At 42.6% G+C, this 20,653-nt stretch overlaps 1 protein-coding gene across 5 annotated transcripts in view; it reads right to left on the reverse strand.

Annotated features, from left to right (window-relative positions):
- LOC137377579 (pre-mRNA 3'-end-processing factor FIP1-like) overlaps window positions 1-20,653 on the reverse strand; it is a 74,113-nt gene that overhangs the window by 8,579 nt on the left and 44,881 nt on the right. For 4 of the 5 annotated variants that reach the window (XM_068047352.1, XM_068047349.1, XM_068047351.1 and 1 more), the window contains exons 9-13: window positions 15,869-15,986; window positions 13,326-13,467; window positions 8,238-8,264; window positions 7,179-7,236; window positions 2,208-2,266 (exon numbers count right to left, since the gene is read on the reverse strand). In XM_068047352.1, coding sequence (XP_067903453.1) covers window positions 2,208-2,266; window positions 7,179-7,236; window positions 8,238-8,264; window positions 13,326-13,467; window positions 15,869-15,986 — 404 coding nt within the window. The remainder of the gene's footprint in view (window positions 1-2,207; window positions 2,267-7,178; window positions 7,237-8,237; window positions 8,265-13,325; window positions 13,468-15,868; window positions 15,987-20,653) is intronic. The other variant, XM_068047350.1, reaches the window with a different exon arrangement.

Consider the following 20,653-nt stretch of genomic DNA (forward strand, 5'->3'; position numbering starts at 1 on the left):
ACCGAAGTAAGGCTCACAGGTCTATACTGTCTCTACTCCCCTTCTTGAACAAGGGGACAACATTTGCTATCCTCCAGTCTTCCGGCACTATTCCTGTCGACAATGACGACATAAAGATCAAGGTCAAAGGCTCTGCAATCTCCTCCCTGGCTTCCCAGAGAATCCTAGGATAAATCCCATCTGGCCCAGGGGACTTATCTATTTTCACACTTTCTAAAATTGCTAACACCTCCTCCTTGTGAACCTCAATCCCATCTAGCCTAGTAGTCTGTATCTCAGTATTCTCCTCGACAACATTTTCTTTCTCCACTGTAAATACTGACGAAAAATATTCATTTAACACTTCCCCTATCTCCTCCGATTCCACACACAACTTCCCACTACTATCCTTGATTGGCCCTAACCTATCTCTAGTCATTCTTTTATTCCTGATATACCTATAGAAAGCCTTAGGGTTTTCTTTGATCCTATCCGCCAATGACTTCTCGTGTCCTCTCCTTGCTCTTCTCAGCTCTCCCTTTAGATCCTTCCTGGCTAGCTTGTAACTCTCAAGCGCCCTAACTGAGCCTTCACGTCTCATCCTAACATAAGCCGCCTTCTTCCTCTTGACAAGCTCTTCAACTTCTTTAGTAAACCACGGCTCCCTCGCTCGACAACTTCCTCCCTGCCTGACAGGTACATACTTATCAAGGACACGCTGTAGCTGCTCCTTGAATAAGCTCCACATTTCGATTGTGCCCATCCCCTGCAGTTTCCTTCCCCATCCTACGCATCCTAAATTTTGCCTAATCGCATCATAATTTCCTTTCCCCCAGCTATAATTCTTGCCCTGCTGTATATGCCTGTCCCTGCCCATCGCTAAGGTAAACCTAACCGAATTGTGATCACTATCACCAAAGTGCTCACCAACTTCTAAATGTAACACCTGGCCGGGTTCATTACCCAGTACCAAATCCAATGTGGCATCGCCCCTGGTTGGCCTGTCTACATACTGTGTCAGAAAACCCTCCTGCACACACGGGACAAAAACAGACCCATCTAAAGTACTCGAACTATAGTAAAAGCAAAATACTGCGGATGCTGGAAATCTGAAACAAAAACAAGAAATGCTGGAATCACTCAGCAGGTCCGGCAGCATCTGTGGAAAGAGAAGCAGAGCCAACGCCTCGGGTCAGCGACCCCTCTTCCGAAGAAGGGTCACTGACCCGAAACGCCAACCCCGCTCCTCCCTCCACAGACGCCGCCAGACCCGCTGAGCGACCCCAGCATTTCTTGTCCTTGTACTTGAACTATAGTATTTCCAGTCAATATTTGGAAAGTTAAAGTCCCCCATAACCACTACCCTGTTACTCTCACTCCTGTCAAGAATCATCTTTGCTATCCTTTCCTCTACATCTCTGGAACTATTTGGAGGTCTATAGAAAACTCCCAACAGGGTGACCTCTCCTCTCCTGTTTCTAACCTCGGCCCAGACTACCTCAGTAGACGAGTCCTCAAACGTCCTTTCTGCCGCTGTAATACTTTCCTTGATTAACAATGCCACACCCCCCCCCTCTTTTACCATCTTCTCTGTTCTTAGTGAAACATCTAAATCCCGGAACCCGCAACATCCATTCCTGTCCCTGCTCTACCCATGTCTCTGAAATGGCCACAACATCGAGATCCCAGGTACCAACCCATGCTGCAAGCTCACCCACCTTATTCCGGATGCTCCTGGCGTTGAAGTAGACACATTTTAAACCAAGCTCTTGCTTGCCAGTGCTCTCTTGTGTCCTTATAACCTTATCCTTGACCTCACTACTCTCAACATCCTGCACACTGGAACTACAATTTTGGTTCCCATCCCCCTGCTGAATTAGTTTAAACCCCCTCGAAGAGCACTAGCAAATCTCCCCCCCCAGGATATTGGTACCCCTCTGGTTCAGGTGAAGACCATCCTGTTTGTAGAGGTCCCACCTACCCCAGAAAGAGCCCCAATTATCCAGGAAACCAAAACCCTCCCTCCTACACATATGTCTCTCAGTTATACAGCCTGCCAACACTCACCATCCACGCACATATGTAGAATGACCACTTGTGCGAGGTACCAGAGGGTGTTCAGCAACCATGGAACCATGTTACTGGCGATTCTAGTTAGATTGTATTGCTAATGGATGTCATACTTAGATTAAAAAAAGATATTTCCAGTATAACTTATTAACAATTACCTGCAGGACTATAGGGAAATAGAGGTGGTGGTCTGTTGTCATAACCTGGAGGCGGACCACTAGAAGAGTCAGAAATTATTTATTAGGCACAAGAAATAATATTTACATATTAGGAAAACAGTATCTCTAAATTATTACTTTTCCCCATTTCTCGCAAAGTAAAATAGAATTGGAAATGCAAGAGAGATTGACCTATCAGTAAGGCATCTTGTAACATACCTTACAGCATAAGCAAAAAACTAACATTGTGAAAGTGACGAGTGATCTATTTGGCAAATTTTGTAAATTTGAGACATTACAGTGACTTGAGTCGTACTACAAGAGTGGAGATCCAAATTTACACTTAAATTTTCCCCACATGTAACTTTGACAATGCAGATTTACAGAATTTTTTTCTGAACGCCCATGTTCCATGCAGAAAATTTAAACTGTTTTCTATACATTAATTTCTTGTGATCGGAAATAATTTTAAAAGCTCTGTAGATCATCAGTACTGGCATTCTTGGATATAGCAAATGCCAGATCAAAGTGCTGCCATCAGTTACAGAGGACAGATACTTCACCCCAGACATGTAAATAGTTAAATTCAAGTGATCAACACCCCATTTCTATTCCTGGGCCCCTTCCAAACACAGTAAAACGCTCCCCGTTCAGGAAGTCCAAGATGAAAGAGACTTTTTTTAAAACCACAAATTTCACCCCTTAATGTTCTGTCTCTGGAGAACCAAATGGCACGCAGCTCCCTACCGGAGAACCAAATGGCACTCAGCTCCCTACCTAGTTCCTGGTTACCCATTGCTGTCCTTCCCTCCTTTCTGCTCCCCCACTGCTCAAGAATCCCTGCTGCTAACAGAATGCCTATTTTAGCTCAAACTACAAGCATGCAAATTAAAGATACCCAGACAAAAGCATATTGCCCAACCCAGTTCTGTGCTTTTATCTAGGCCAGAGGTCAGCAATGTTTATAATGAGAAGAGCCATTTTTAAAATTTAGTCAAAAATGCAATACTGGTACTCAAATGCCAGTAATAACAAAAAACAGGACAGACATTTCAACAACACTTTAAGGGTTTTTTACAAAAAAGTTGTTAAATGAACGATACTTTCTCACAAGTACAATGTGAATACAAGGTTTAAAAAAAACAAAACAAATCACTCAATTACCATTAAAATAGGTTCAATCGAATAAGGTCAAGAGCCACACGAATCATTAATGATACGCATGCAGGTTGCAAACCCCTGATCTAGGCTCACTGACAGCTAGGACTCCATCATATTTGATTTCCTGGACCACTCTTCCATCAGGACTGTGCTGTGTGCATCAGCTGCCCTGACTTTGCTCTGACATTCCAAATTGTAGAGTAACATTCCAGTTTACAACGCCCATTACCCGAATGTTCCCGTTACCTACTGAGTAGGCTTCTGGCTTGTTGACCAGTGCACTGCTGGCTTCTCTTGGGCTTTACCGAGACCTCCATCTTTGAGGCCATTTTCTATTGACTCTTTATTCTCTGCCTACTTCCTCAATTCAAACTCCTGGCTTGCTTCTGCAGGCTCAGTTTCTGTTCCCCCCCAGGGAGTTCTCACCCTATACTGGGCTAGCTTTGATCTGCTACAGCTCTGGATGTTGCTCCTGTGCTTCTGAATGATCACTACTCTGCTGCTATCTGCATGCTTCCTATTTCTGGTGACACTCCTCTGCTCCACGCATTCTGCGTAACTCCTCCGCTCCGTGCATTCTGCGTAACTCCTCCATCGCTCTTCGCTGGATTGGGTTGAACCAGCTCCCAATCTTGTGTGAGGCTTGTCACCCAACATTCCGTGAGCTAGCTTCCTTACCTGCGGCACAGTGGCGCAGTGGTTAGCACCGCAGCCTCACAGCTCCAGGGACCCGGGTTCAATTCTGGGTACTGCCTGTGTGGAGTTTGCAAGTTCTCCCTGTGTCTGCGTGGGTTTCCTCCGGGTGCTCCGGTTTCCTCCCACATGCCAAAGACTTGCAGGTTGATAGGTTAATTGGCCATTATAAATTGCCCCTAGTATAGGTAGGTGGTAGGGAAATATATAGGTGGGGATGTGGTAGGAATATGGGATTAGTGTAGGATTAATATAAATGGGTGGTTGATGGTCGGCACAGACTCGGTGGGCCGAAGGGCCTGTTTCAGTGCTGTATCTCTAAACTAAACTAAACCAATGTGTGTACCTGCACTGATCCCATAGTGCACTCTTCCCCCAATTCTTGTTCTTCAGTATTCTTGTTCCTTGGATTTCACTCCCACTGCTCCTTGCTCCTCTGCTGGTCCACAAGATCTGGTAGTGTGCACTTCTAACATCGGAGACTACTGCACAGCTCTTCTGGACATAGGATTAACAATTTCTGGCTTGTGCATCATCAGCCCTCTAATTCCAATGGACAACCTCGACTAGCACTTCAGCTGATACCACGCCTTTCTAATAACTCTCTCCACAACTGACACAACTCAGAACAATGATTTGCGGATACTCTGATTCCATGCAGTGTACAAGTCAACTTTATCCTACCACAGGGCCTCAGACTTTGAACTTCGTCACATTACCTCTTCCCTTTCCTGTTTATCATCATATTCATTCACAGGATATGGGAGTTTTTGGCAAGCTGCCTTCTTGAATACAACTGAGTGGCTTGCTAGTACATTTCAGAGGACAGTTAGAAGTCAACCACATTGCTGTGGGCCTGGGGTCACTTAGGCCACACCAGGTAAGGACAGCAGATTTCAATCCTTAAAAGGACACTAATGAATCAGAAGGGTTTCTAAGACAACCCAGTAGTTTCATGGTCACCATCACAGACTAGCTTTTTATTTCAGATTTTGTTTAATTAATTGAATTTAAATTCTCCAGCTGCCGTGGTGGGATTTGAACCTGCCTTTGGATCATTAGTCCAGGCCTCTAGATTACTATTTGAGTAACCTAACCACCATACTACCCCCTAATCTTGCCTAGTTGATCATGTCTATATAACCTAAATTCCTTCTGTGTCCATTGGTGGATACATTTTCATTATTCCACTCTCCTTTTTTGTCTTGTCCCCTTCCTTCCTATCACCTAGCCATGTCAGTTCTCATTTTTGCTCTCTAGTATCTTGCCCCTGCATGCATCCCATAACCCCACCCCTAATTTCTCTCCAGAATGTTCAATTATTCGCAAACGAGGCTCTTATCATCTATAGCCTAATTGCCGGTTACTGTATTGATTTCAAGGAACTTGGCTTATGAGTGGTGACACCGAATTTCTTACCAAAGCCTCCTGCCTGGCTACACTTGCCACCATCTTCCCTGCCCAAACCACCAGTTAGTGTGGTACTCGTCATCAATTCTCCTTACTACTCTAGGCTCTTCATCTCCTTTGAGCACCTCACTCCACTCCATTCCATTCACTTCTCCTTTGCCCCTACACTAATCTCCAAATGTGTTGGATTTCTTTGTCACCAAGAAAGACACACCATTTGTTCAGCTGTCTCTGCTGTTTCTCTCCTTTGCTCACCAAGCCAAATGTTTGCTAAACCTATACGTAAGTTTAGATTTATTGTTTTTTAGGGATCAATATTTATCCTCCAACCAACATTACTAAACAGATTGGCTGGTCATTATCACACTCCAGTTTTTGGGATCTTGCAGTCCACAAATTGGTCGCCACATTTCAGTTACATAGAAGCTACAGCACAGAAACAGGCTCGTCAGCCCCACTAGTTTATGCCGCTGTTTATGCTCCACACGACCTTCCTCTCACCACTCTTCATTTAATCCTTTCTCGCTTATCTAGTTTCCCCTTAAATGCATTTAAGCTATTTGCTTTCAATTTCTCCTTATGGTAGCGAGTTCTCCATTCTTACCACTCATTGGGTTAAGACGTTTCTCCTGAATTCACCACTGGATTTATTCATGACTATATTTAAGATCTCTAGTTTTGGAATCCCCCACAAATGGTAATATTTTCACTACATCTACCCTATGAAAACCTTGCATAATCTTAAAGGCCCTTTATTAGGTCACCCTTCAGCTTTTCTTTTCCTGAGGAACAAGCCCCAGCCTGTTCAGCCTTTCCTGCAAGTACATCATACTGGTAAATCTTTTTGCACTTTCTCCAGTCCTTCTATGTCCCTTTGATTAATATGGTTTCCAGATATTACCAGAACTATGTATAGAACTCCAAGTGTGATCGAAGCAAGGTTCTATACAACTAAACGCCTCTGCCTTTCAATTTTAAAACTTTAGAAATGAACCCGTGTTTGGTTTACTTTTTGTTTTAAACCTATGTCACTACTTTTAGTGATGTGTGTATCTGTACCCCACAATCCCATTGATCCTCTCTCCATGTAGACTCTTATTATCCAAGCAGTATGTGCTGTCCTTACTCTTGCTACCAAAATGCACTGCCTCACACTTGCCTATATTAAAACTAATTTGCCAATTACACATCCATTCTGCAAATTTATTAATGTCTTTGATTTTGTGGAATTCTTCCTCAGCATTAACTGTAGCTCCCAATTTGGTTTCGTCAGCAAATTTTGAAATTGTACTTCCAATTGCTGAATCCAAATCATTGGTCTTGTGAACAGTCCTAGCACCAATCCCTGCGGAACACCGCTTCCTAGCTTTTGCCAGTCTGAGTAGCTACCCTTAACCCCAACTGTTTTCGGTTTTGTATCCAGCTTGCTACGCATTCTGTTACTTATCCCTGACTCCACATGCTCTGACCTTAGATACGAGTCTAGTATTCAGTACCTTATCTAAGGCCTTTCAAAAATCTGAACTTCCTACAGTACAAGTGACCACATTTCAATGAACAAGTTTACTTCACTGGTTGTGAGGTACTTTGGGACATCCTGTAGTCATGAAAGGAGCTATATAAATGCAATTCTTTCTTTGTAACAGTCTGGTTTCTCTCCACTCCATCAAAGTTGTCAAAGTCATGCTGTGGTGCACTTTTTCTTACCCTTCCATGCCTGGCAACAATAATGCTGGAGGGGGCACAACTGGCGGTGGAAATAACCCTGCAAAACGAAAGCAGAGCTCTGTTCATTTTATAAATCCGAATAAATTACGAAATATTATTTCATGAGTAAACTATGCTGTAGACAAGTCATCATTAAGACTACAAAAGTTATCTCTGGCAGTACTGCACACTGGTTTATACATATTGGATTATTAATTCTTTGATGATCAGCATGCAGCACATCATTATCGAACATTCTGGTCTGACTTATCTGTAACACTACATCACACACAGAAAGAACACAATAGATCGCTGGATGGATGTATCCCAACCCCTCCCCTGCTCCCAATGTTAATCCTGCAACTGGCTGAGCAATACAGACCGAAAAGGTTCAATATCTGATCCCCGATCGGTGTCATGTTAGCAGACCTCAGCTACGGCATCAACAAGAGTGTTAAAGTGGCCTCAGCACATCATGTTAAGGGAAACGTGAACATAGTTCCTGAATGCTGTAAAGCAACTTGCCAGAATTTCATTGTTACTTCAGCACTGACATTAGGTCTTAAAATGAGTTGCTTTGTTTCTTTATACACAAGATTCAAACAGCATGGAAGCTGGTCAGATATTCGACATCTTATCAGGAGCAGTGTCGCAAGTGGAAAACATATCTATACTGTCCACTCACATCATGCTCAAATCAGGAAAGTAGAACTTTATGCATGTGAGTTTAAATAAAGTGCACACATGTAGTTCTGGTCAGCAGCTTTGGAATGCTGGTGAAATTTCTCCAGTTAGAAAACCCAGACATTTAAAAGGTGACCCAAGTGCTACTTACATTTTTGACAGAGTTAGTGCTAATTGTGGGACCCCCTCTGTGGTCTTGCTGCTAATATTTGCGAAAATGGCAACATTATTGCCCACTTAACTTCTGCGCAAAAGGGCTGCATTGCTAAATGTGCAACATAACTGGGCATAAAACTATTCCATTAAAATTGTAGATCCTTTAAAGTAACCAAGTACATTTCTTATATTTATAAATGTAATTGAAAGTATGATTACCTGGAAGAGGCCCAGGTGGCGGCAATCCTGTGAACACAACAAATTTCATTGGCTTAAAACAAACCAACTGTATAAAAGTATTAGCTGATTCTTAACAGTTTAATTGATAAAAATGTTCTCCAATTACCTGGAAGAGTGGTTCCTTCTGAACCATCCAGAGGCAGCAAAAAAAAATTTAAGCTAATGATAGAGTTGCTAAGTTACAGTAAACAAGCATCAACAATGCAGTTACACTGATAAAACACTGGATTACTGTTGCATTAATCTACTTGATCACTGATCATTTTGTTGAGTAGTGTGCTGAAAGTGGAAGCCCCATTTTTACCTAACCCACCTGGTATGAACACAGATACAGGTAGGGCATTTGTTTTACACCTACTCAATTTTGCACTTCATTGGCTTTAATGTCACTGACCGAAAACATGAATGTAAAGGAATTCTACCGTGTCCAAGCAACATGTTTCAACATCAGCCTGAGAAGAACGTCACCCACTGAAACAAAGTATTTCCCAATTTTCAGAAGCTACACTACAGGTTTCATCTTCTAAGCAACTTTACCAGTTTGATTCCTGCACCAATTACTTTATTTTCTATTCGTATACCCATTCAGATGAATGCTGAAAATATCCTCCTCACTTCAATTAGATCCCTTATACCCAGTATAAGTATATATTTCCATTAGGCTGTGGTTTTGAACCCAACTAAATAAAAGAAAGGAAATTTTAAAAATACTTTCCACTATTTATCATTTGTCAATGGAAACCCAGGAAGAATTTAATTAATCTATTTGTTTTCAGTTTGAGAAAAACAAGCAACTGAAGCAAGGAAAAGGTCAGTCTGTCTGGCCTGATTCTGCTGTTGTAAGTTAGGATGGTGGTTACAGATTCAAGTCCAATAGGCAGCAGAAGGAAACTGTGAGGAACAGGTTTAGAGTCTATCTTCTCCATCCTCCAAAAGGGAAAAAAAAATGGTTGTGTTATTATTGTTGCAATTAAAGACTTATTGAACCTATTGATTGTGCAATAACAGGTTAAATCTGTTAAAGCAATATCATGGAAATGGATCATTTGTTATTTAGAGGGAATTGAATTCCAGGCTCATCCTTCCCCCGATGGCAGCAGCTCATGCTAGCAGTATTCTACTATCATGCACAAGAAGCCATTCTTCAGGTCAGTGACGGCAGGTTATACAACACAAAGGCATTACATCCAAACCTGATCCCTTTCTCACAAATGCACACTCCACCAAGTACTCCTAATCCAGGGATGTTAATATTAAATTAATGAACACCTAACACTCAGCACAGATCAGGGATCAAATCTAGGTTCTTCCTGACTTGTGCGGCCCAATATCACAACAGATAGCATATTTACCCACACCCATTGAGGGTAGCTAAATCACTCTCATACCATACTGAAGGAAGAGTTTTAAGTTTAAATTAGAATGTAAATAAACCCAGCCTCAAGATGGGCTCGCAAGTAAAGACCCCAAGACCCTCACCATTTACAATCTGCATTATAAACCAAACTTACAGGTGCACTATAAATGAAAAATGCATATATAGAAGAAACAAAATTGATGTTTTCCTGGAAATTACAATACTAATGAAGTACTTTGAAAGGAAAAATCATGGGATTAGGAGGGCAGATTCAAATGTTTATCATGCTGTTCATAAATCAGAACATGTGTTTTATACAGAATCACAGAACTTGTTACAGTGCAGGGGCATGTTCGGCCCATCATGTCTGCACCAGCTCTCAAAATGAGCAATTCACCTAATGCCATTCTCCCGCCTTCTCCCCACAACCCTGCACATTCTTCCTTTTCAGATAACATCACAGCAGCCTATAAATTAAAACAATTAAACAACTAACTGGAAGAGGAGGATCCACAAATATCCCCCAATCTCAATGATGGAGAAGCCCAGCACATAAGTGCAAAAGAAAAGGCTGAAGCATTTGCGACTATCTTCAGTCATAAGTGCTGAATGGATGATCCATCTTGGCCTCCTCCTGAGGTCCCCAGGAACACAAATGCCAGTCTTCAGCCAATTTGATTCACTTCACAGGATACCAAGAAATGGCTGAAGACACTAGATACTTCAAAGGCTATGGGTCCTGACAACATCCTCTCTGTTGTACTGAAAACTTGTGTTGCAGAACTAGCTGTGCCCCTAGCCAAGCTGTTCCAGTACAGCTACAACACTGGCATCTACCCGACAATGTGGAAAATTGCTGAGTTATGTCCTGCCCACAAATAGCAGGACAAATCCAATCCGGCCAATTACCGCCCCATCAGACTACTCTCGATCATCAGCAAAGTGATGAAGGTGTAATAGAAACAAGAAATGCTGGAAATACTCAGCAGGTCTGGCAGCATCTGTGGAGAGAGAAGTAGAGTTAACGTTTCAGGTCAGCGACCCTTCTTCAGAACTAGCAAATATTAGAAATGTAAAAGGTTATAAGCAAGTAAAGCGGGGGTGGGGCAAGAGATAACAAAGCAGAAGGTGCAAATAGGACAAGGTCACAGAATAGCTGACCAGAAGGTCATGGAGCAAAGGCAAACAATATGTTAATGGTGTGTTGAAAGTTTAGTTTAGAGATACAGCACTGAAACAGGCCCTTCGGCCCACCAAGTCTGTGCCGACCATCAACCACCCATTTATACTAATCCTACACTAATCCCATATTCCTACCACATCCCCACCTGTCCCTATATTTCCCTACCACCTACCTATACTAGGGGCAATTTATAATGGCCAATTAACCTATCAACCTGCAAGTCTTTGGAAAGACAAAGCATTAGTACAGATAGGGTGTTAATGGACTGAAAATTGAACAGCCGCAAGTACAAACATGAAAAAGTAAGCAAACTGAACAAACTAAGATGAAATAAAATAAAATAAACACAAAAAAAAAGGAAAAAGAAAAAATAATTGAAAATAAAAGTAAAATGGAGGGCCCGTCATGCTCTGTATTATTGAACTCAATGTTCAGTACGGCAGGCTGTAGTGTGCCTAATCGGTAAATGAGATGCTGTTCCTCGAGCTTGCGTTGATGTTCACTGGAACACTGCAGCAATCCCAGGACAGAGATGTGAGCATGAGAGCAGGGGGGGGGGGGAAGCGGAGGTGTTCCGCAAAGTGGTCACCCAATCTGCGTTTGGTCTCCCCAATGTAGAGGAGACCACATTGTGAGCAGCGAATACAGTATACTATATTGAAAGAAGTACAAGTAAATCGCTGCTTCACCTGAAAGGAGTGTTTAGGGCCTGAGATAGTGAGGAGAGAGGAGGTAAATGGGCAGGTATTACACTTCCTGCGATTGCAGGGGAAGGTGCCATGGGAAGGGGACGAGGTGGTGGGGGTAATGGAGGAGTGGACCAGGGTGTCACGGAGGGAACGACCCTTCGGAATGCTGACAGGGGAAGATGCGTTTGGTAGTGGCGTCACGCTGAAGGTGGCAGAAATGGCGGAGGATGATCCTTTGGAGGCTGATGGGGTGGAAAGTGAGGACAAGAGGACAATGGATGAAGGTGTCATTGACTGTTCTATTAAGCGCCACTTAAAACAGCAACAATCTACTCACTGATGCTCAATTTGGGTTCTGCTAGTGCCACTCAGCCCCTGACCTCATTACAGCCTTGGTCCAAACATGGACAAAAGAGCTGAACTTGAGGTGAGGAAAGTGATTGCCCTTGATGTCAAGGCAGCATTTGATGGAAGTGTGGCATCAAGAAGCCCTAGCCAAATTGAAGTCAATGGGAATCGGGAGGAAAATTCTCCACTGGTTGGACTTATATGTAGCACAAAGGAAGATGGTTGTGGTTGTTGGAGGCCAATCAGCTCAGTCTCAGCACATTGCTGCAAGAGTTCCTCAGGGTATTGTCCTAGGCCCAACCAGCTTCAGCTGCTTCATCAATCACCTTCAGTCCATCATAAAGTCAGAAGTGGAGATGTTCGCTAATGATTGTACGATGTCCAGTACCATTTGCAACTTGTCACATACTGAAGCAGTCTGTATCCATAAGCAGCAAGACCTGGATAACACTCAGGCTTGGGCTGATAAGTGGCAAGTAACATTCATGCCACATAAGTGCGAGGCAACGGCCATCTCTGACGAGAGAAAATCTAACCATCTGCCCTTGACATTCAATGGCATTACCAGCGCTGAATCACCCACTATTATCCTGGCAGTTACCACTGACAAACTGAACTGGAGCAGTCACATAAATACAAGCTGCAAGAGGAGGTCAGAGGCTGGGAACCCTGTGGCAAGTAACTCACCTCCTGACTCCCCAAAGCCTGTCCACCATCTACAGGGTACAACTCAGCAGTGTGACAGAATGCTCTTCACCTGCCTAGATGAGTGTGGCTCCAACAACACTCAGGATGCTCGACACTATCCTGGACAAAGCAGCCTGCCTGATGGGCACTCCATCCACCACCTTAAACATTCACTCCTTCCACCACCGACGCACAGTGGCAGCAGTGAGTACCATATATAAGATACATTGCAGCAACTCACCACGCCTCCTTCAACAGCACCTTCCAAACCCGCAACCTCTTCCACCTAGGAGGAAGGCAGCAGATGCATGGGAGCTCCACCATCTGCAAGTTCTCCTCCAAGCCACACACCATCCTGCCTTGGAAATATATTGCCTTTCCTTCACTGTCGCTGGATCAAAATCCTGGAACACCCTCCTTAACAGCACTGTGGGAGTACCCACATCAGATGGACGGCAATGGTTCAGGGCAGCTCTCCACCACCTTCTCAAGGGCAATTAGGGATGGGCAACAAATGTTGGCCTTGCCAGCGATGCTCACACAAAACAAATGACAAACTGGAAGTAAAGTGCCAATTTATAGCAGGTTTTGGCAGAGCAATTTTCTGATTGCAACACTTTCAAATCCGTAATTGTCACACATCACAAAATGGAATGCAGTTTCATGGATGCCAGGAATTCCAGTATCCTTCCCGTCTTGGTATTCCGTTCTTGTTGAATCTTTCTCTATTACAACCACAAAATACAACTAAAATATACTATCATAATCAAAGTAAAATGCAAACATAATCAAAAGGTTCTTACCTGGTGGGTGCATGGGTGGCGGTGGTCCACTGTTGACAGGAGGGGGTGGGTGTAAGAAATGAGGGGGTGGCCCAGGTATTGGTGGTGGAGGGCCTGTAGGGGTTGGAAATGGTGGTCTTTTGTTTCCATGGTCTCCAAGAACCTAACCCCCAACAACAAAAAATCTTTTAATAATTCAGCCAATAACATTTCTGCTTCAGAACTACACTTTTTAAAGTTAAGTTAGGAAGATACAACCTGGAAAAGACCATTGAGCTGGTCCCAAATATACATTTATCTATTGTTCCTTCTTGAATTTGCAGACACCACTACAATCTCTCTGGCAATTTGTTCCACCCGATGTAAAGATGCTAAATCTATTATCATCTAGTCACTGTCACCATTAAAGTGGTGCCCCAGTTAGACCTTTTGGTTATATCATAAATTTTATTGAGTTTTGGTTTATTTATGTGCCTTAAATTCATGGAAACTTGTGCTTATTTTTTTTCCTTAGTGCTTCTTTGTAGCTCAGGTGTTTCACCAGCTTGCACTCTGTATCTTCTCCAACTTAAAGATGCCTCCACTGAACTGCAATGACCAGAACCACATACAGTTTTCCAGGTACGACCAAACCAATGTTCTATACAAGCTTAATATTACCTCCTGGGATTTATAGTTATACACATCAAGATCTTGTTAGTCTTCGTTAGTTCTGTTACAGAAACCTCTGATTATGTTTCAACAAGGTAGCTAATAGCATCCTCATGTAAGAACCCTGGGAAATCCCTACATAAGGTTTTCTTGTCAATAAACAAAAAACAACTACTATGACTGGCTGTACATTTCTTTAATTTCATTGTTATACCGAATCTATACTGAACAACAGTTTTAATCCTGTTTGTGATGCTCTCTGGGCAAAGGCGGCTGAGATGTGACTAGATGGGGAATTGTGGTTTAGGCCTTCACTGACAAGTCTCATTGCAACATCTAATTGATTCTTAAATGATTCCAGAATTTTCCCTCCACTTGTCTATCAGAAACTTATAAATGTGTTGATCATTCTGTGAAAAATATCACAATATCAGTCTTAAATTTACCTTTTGCTCATAGGAACCAGTGGTCCCTTCTACTCTTATAAGTTGAAGTAATATTCCAGATTTACCTTTTCCACTCCTTTACCTGTCTTGTTTATTGTTATAAGATCACCCCTCAGATGCCTCATTTCTAGGCTGCCTTTCCTCATAAGTCAGACCTTTGAAGTAGAGACGAGCCTCATAACTCTTCTCAGTACTGTCTCCAGCACATCAGTGTCTCCTTTGTGTCTTGGCAATCAGAATAGGATGCAGCATTTAAAATAGGATCAGACCAGAACACTGTATAGTTTGGTCACTGTTTTGCATAGTAGTTAACACTCCACTAGTTTTGCTGATTGCAGCTCAGTATTGAATATGTTTAGCATCAACTCTACCAAAACACCCAAGTTTCTTTCAGCTTTTCCTGAGCTATTGCAACACTAATTCATGGAGTATGTGCATCACCTATTTTTCTTTATTAGGCGCATTACTTTGAACTTATCTTGTTAGTTGTTTTGCTTCTATACACAAATTTTGTCTCATTCTGAGATTTCAAGCTGCCTGCTCAGATTCGACTGCCCTCCCACTTTGCAAATTAGACCACCTTGCACCAAGTTTCTGAAACCCAGCCATTTATATAAATTATAAGCACTGATGATCCCAACATTGAGCCCTGGGGCAACCTACATCTTGCAATCATTCCATGGTCAAGTACTCTCTGTTTTCTATCCTTTATCCAGTTTCTTAGCCATTCCTAATTTGTAAATTGCCGCAGCTTTGAGTTTATGCAACAGTCTTTCATGTGGAGTTTTGTCAAATGTCTTTTTGAAGTCTAGGTACATTATGCCATAGGCTTTCTGCAGTCCACCTGGGGTAGCACTTCCTGAAAAAGTCCAGGACTGTGCTGAGTTTGCTGATCTCAACCAGGATTATGATGGGTGAATTACAATTGACTTCAGTGCCCCTGATTTAGAGAGGGGAAATTTTCCTTTGATTAATTATCCAATAACTCCTGCATGTTGGAGTTGCTCCATATTAAATATCAAAGATCACAACTAGAAATTGTCTGGAGAACTGAAGATGCAAATCTGACAATGCACTATTCCTCAAGTACCTTAGATGGTGCTCCATCCTCCAGGAAGTGAACTCTGGGAGTATCGATCACCATTTATTGCAAACTCTAAACTAAGACAAATGGCCAAGGTAAATCGCACTAAACACTTTTTCTATCAATTTCCTTCCCTCTATTGCTGAAAATTTTGACTTCTCGCTGGAGCATTGTGCCTTGATCACCAACCGCCTCTTGTAAACATCTCAAATTCCATTTTTCACTATGGGACATCAGTGCATTCAACAGCGGTACAGGAGAATGAAGCAGGAATGTGCTGTGTCCATCATTCCTTACAGTGTCCCTGACAAGATTACTCCCTTTTAACCATAAACATGATTTTATTTTTGTGGTTATCAAAAAAAATTTTTTTTTTTTTTTACCTGAATTGCACTCTCATCTCCTCCATGTTTGTCTCGCCGCCTTCCTTCTACCCTCCTAATGGAACCCGTGTATCCACCAATAACATCAATCGTGCCAGCAAGTTTTCTGGAGAAAAAACTTAATTTTACATTAATCTGATAGTTGTAAAAATAACAAGAACTGCTAGAATTAGTCCCATTTAAAAAATAGATTATTTCATATCTTGAGATACTGGTCTAGCTCAGGTTTTGCAACATGCTATACATTCACAAAAAAATACAGTCGTATCCACAAACAGCGTCCAGGTCTGTGCAAATGGTTAACTTTTACAGTACTGCAACAGCACTTAAGCAAAATGTGGGGAGAGGGCAGGATGGAAAGAGAAAGAGGGGGAACATTTAAAAAAAGACAATATTAAGGAAAAACAGATATTTGGTTTTCTACATTACTAAATTGTGCTTTGAGCATTCAGCATTAGAAATTATTTGATTGCACTGGATGATAAATATACAGAAATGCAAAGAACCTTCAGCACTGACAGGGTTAAAAATGGGGTGTAGATCAAAAGACATGAAAGCTGGGTTTCTGCAGGACAATACTTTTCAGAGAGAACTGTTACTGAAACTGCCCGAAGAGGCAGCAAATGCAGAAGGGAAACTTTGGAGACTAAGCAAATGCATTTTATGGCCAGGGTATGTTTTTTTTTGAGAGATCGGTTTTGCTGAAAATAGGATATCTTCAACTCAAAGCAGATCCCACAATGTTGTATTGGCATCATAAAGGGAAACTTTCAGGCATCTTCATGATGCATGTTGGTGATTTCTTATGGGTGGTACTGTGGAATTTGAGAAGTGCATTAATATAAGATTAGAGTAGAATTTAAGATTGGGAGTCAGGCTTTTGGGGCATTTAAATATATTGGTTTAGATATTAAGCAGCGTCAGTCTGGAATAACTTTAAATCAACAATCCTATTTAGAGAGCTTTACTCTCATCCTGATTAATAGTACTAGGTCCTCACAAAACCATGATCTTATATCTAAAGAAGAGACAGAGCAATTGCGGAACTTGATTGGTCAGTTGAACTGGTTGTTCACTCCGACTAGACCAGATGGTAGTTTTGATGTGTTGGAGTTAAGTACTATGACGAAACACCCTGAAGTCGAAAATGTTTTAAGGGAAAATAAAACATTGAAAAAATTAAATCTGGAGAAATGCGTACTTAGGTTCCCATCCTTAGGTAACCCAAAGAACATAAAACAAGTCATTTTTAGTGATAGTTCACATGCTAATTGAGTGCAACCGATTCCATGATATTTCTGATGGGTGAAAATGGGAAAAGTTGTCATTTAGCTTGGGAAGCTAAGAAAATGAGAAGGGTTGTTAAAAGTACTTTAGCTGCTGAAACACTGGCTCTTGCGAAGGCAGTGGATATGGGGTTCTATTTGTCAAATATTGTGGGTGAGATTCTATACAAGGGGCATACTGAGGATAATATACACACTGAATGTTATGTAGATAATTCCTTGTGGGATAATGTACACTTTTCAAAAAATGAGTGTGAGAAAAGATTCCGGATTGACTTTGCTGGCTTGAAACAAATGCTCGACAGAAGGAAATCCTCAAATTAAATAGGCAGATGCAAATCATCAACTATCTGATTTTTTATAAAAATGCTTGTACGAAGAAAATGTTACAGGTCCTAGAGGAGGGGCATCTCGCAATGTCATGCTTTGAACAGAATATGGAATTATTTTGGATTTGTTTTGAAAATTTGTTTGCGCATATTAACTTTAAGTTAAAATTAAGTTTTCATTTAAATAGAATGAAGGGAATCTGTTAATTGCTTATCAATGGTGTTTAATTATATGCAGGTGGAAGGCATTAATTGGGGTTTCACTTGAGCATATATAAAGAGACACTTACTGAAACTGTGGTGTAGTTGAGTTAGGAGATGTATGTTTGTAATGTTTGACTCTAAAGAAATGCAAGACTAAATAAAGATTGGCTCCAGTATCATTGTTCACCAACTGGCTTTCAGGAGCAAAGCACCCAGTGCTCAATGAGCTACACTGGCTTCTGGTCCAGCAACACTGCAATTTTAAAATTCCAACAAATACTTTTGAAGTGTAATCACTGTTGTAATATAGGAAATGATTACTGGCAACACCTATGCCGTCATATTCAGCTGGTCTCCGACACCAGAAACATCAGAGGAATGTATGAAGGCATTAAGGGAGCTTTTGAGCCAACCATCAAGATCGCCCCCCTCAAGTCTAAATCAGGGGAAACAATCACTGACCAACGCAAGCAAATGGACCGCTAGGTGCAGCGCTACCTAAAACTGTGCTTCAGAGAAAATGTTGTCACTGATACCGCCCTCAATGCAGCCCCAGTCTCTGCCAGTCATGGATGAGTTGGACGAACAGCCAACAAAATCAGAATTCAGTGATGCCATTAATTCTCTAGCCAGTGGAAAAGCCCCTGGAAAGGACGGCATTACCCCTGAAATAATCAAGAGTGCCAAGCCTGCTATACTCTCAGCACTCCATGAACTGCTTTTCCTGTGCTGGGATGAGGAAGCAGTACCACAGGACATGCGTGATGTCAATATCATCACCCTCTATAAGAACAAGGGTGACCGCGGTGACTGCAACAACTACCGTGGAATCTCCCTGCTCAGCATAGTGGGGAAAGTCTTCGCTCGAGTCGTTTTAAACAGACTCCAGAACCTGGCTGAGCGTGTCTACCCTGAGGCACAGTGAGGCTTTCGAGTAGAGAGATCCACCATTGACATGCTGTTCTCCCTTCGCCAGCTACAGGAGAAATGCCGCCAACAACAGATGCCCCTCTACGTTGCTTTCATAGATCTCACCAAAGCCTTTGACCTCGTCAGCAGACGTAGTCTCTTCAGACTACTAACAAAGATCAGATGTCCACCAAAGCTATTAAGTATCATCACCTCATTCCATGACAATATGAAAGGCACAATTCAGCATAGCCGTGCCTCATCAGACCCTTTTCCTATCCTGAGTGGCGTGAAACGGCTGTGTTCTCGCACCTACACTGTTTGGGATCTTCTTCTCATTGCTGCTCTCACATGCTTTCAAGTCTTCAGAAGAAGGAATTTTCCTCCACACAAGGTTGTTCAACCTTGCCCATCTTACAGCGAAGACCAAAGTATGGAAAGTCCTCATCAGTGAACTCCTCTTTGCTGACGATGCTGCATTAACATCCCACACAGAAGAGTGTCTACAGAAACTCATCGATAGGATTGCAACAGCCTGCAATGAATTTGGCCTAACCATCAGCCTCAAGAAAACGAACATCATGGGACAGGACATCAGAAATGCTCCAACCATCAATATCGGCGACCACGCTCTGGAAGTGGTTCAAGAGTTCACCTACCTAGGCTCAACTATCACCAGTAACTTGTCTCTCGATGTAGAAATCAACAAGCGCATGGAAAGGCTGCTATGTCCAGACTGGCCAAGAGGGTGTGGATAAATGGCGCACTGACACAGAACGCAAAAGTCCAAGTGTTTCAAGCCTGTATCCTCAGTACCTTGCTCTACGGCAGTGAGGCCTGGATAACGTATGTCAGCCAAGAGCGACATCTCAACTCATTCCATCTTCGCTCCCTCTGGAGAATCCTTGGCATCAGGTGGCAGGACCATATCTCCAACGCAGAAGTCCTCAAGGCGGCCAACATCCCCAGCATATACACCCTACTGAGCCAGCGGCGCTTGAGATGGCTTGGCCATGTGAGCCACATGGAAGATGGCAGGATCCCCAAGGACGCATTGTACAGCGAGCTCGTCACTGGTATCAGACCCACCGGCCGTCCACGTTTCCTCTTTAAAGATGTCTGCAAACGTGACATGAAGTCCTGTGACACTGACCACAAGTCGTGGCAGTCAGTTGCCAGTGATCGCCAGAGCTGGCGGACAGCCATAAAGGCGGGGCTGAAGAGTGCCGAGTCGAAGAGACTTCGCAGTTGGCAGGAAAAAAGACAGAAGTGCAAGGGGAGAGCCAACTGTGTAACAGCCCCGACAGCCAATTTTATCTGCAGCGCCTGTGGAAGAGTCTGTCACTCTAGAATTGGCCTTTATAACGACTCCAGGCGCTGCTCCACAAACCACTGACCACCTCCAGGCGCTTACCCATTGTCTCTCAAGACAAGGAGGCCAAAGAAGAAGAATATAGGAAACACACAGCAAGCTCCCACAAACAACAGATAATCTGTTTTGTGATGTTGATTGAGGGATAAAAATGGCCAGGATACCAGGGATAACTCCCCTGCTCTTCTTCGAAATAGTGCCATGGAATCTTTTACATCCATCTGAGAAGGCATACTGGGCCTCGCTTTAACATTTTATCCGAGAGGTGGCACCTCCAACAGTGCAGCATTCCCTCAGTACTGCAGTGGAGCGTCAGCCTTGATATTTGTGCTCAAATCTCTGGAGTGAGACTTGGATCCGGAACCTTGTGGCTCAGTAGCGAGAGTGCTACCAACTGAGCCATGGCTGACACACAAGTTGTTGTTGAAGAAATTTTTCACGGTGTTTATGTGATAGAACAAAGGCCAATAAACATCCTTAGGCTTATACTGGATTTTGTAGTGTCCCCTACCAATACCTGGTCGAGATTAGCCAACTCAATGCAGACCATCGATTGAACCTGAATCTGGGGTTTTCCTGCATGGCTCAGTTGTATAACGCCTTTACATCAGAGCCACTGGGACAGCAAAGTATTACATGCAACATTTTTTTCATTCACAAAATTCTGAAACCTGTGGTGCCTCTA

Source organism: Heterodontus francisci, chromosome 15 (assembly GCF_036365525.1).
Source record: "Heterodontus francisci isolate sHetFra1 chromosome 15, sHetFra1.hap1, whole genome shotgun sequence".
Lineage (NCBI taxonomy): Eukaryota > Metazoa > Chordata > Chondrichthyes > Heterodontiformes > Heterodontidae > Heterodontus > Heterodontus francisci.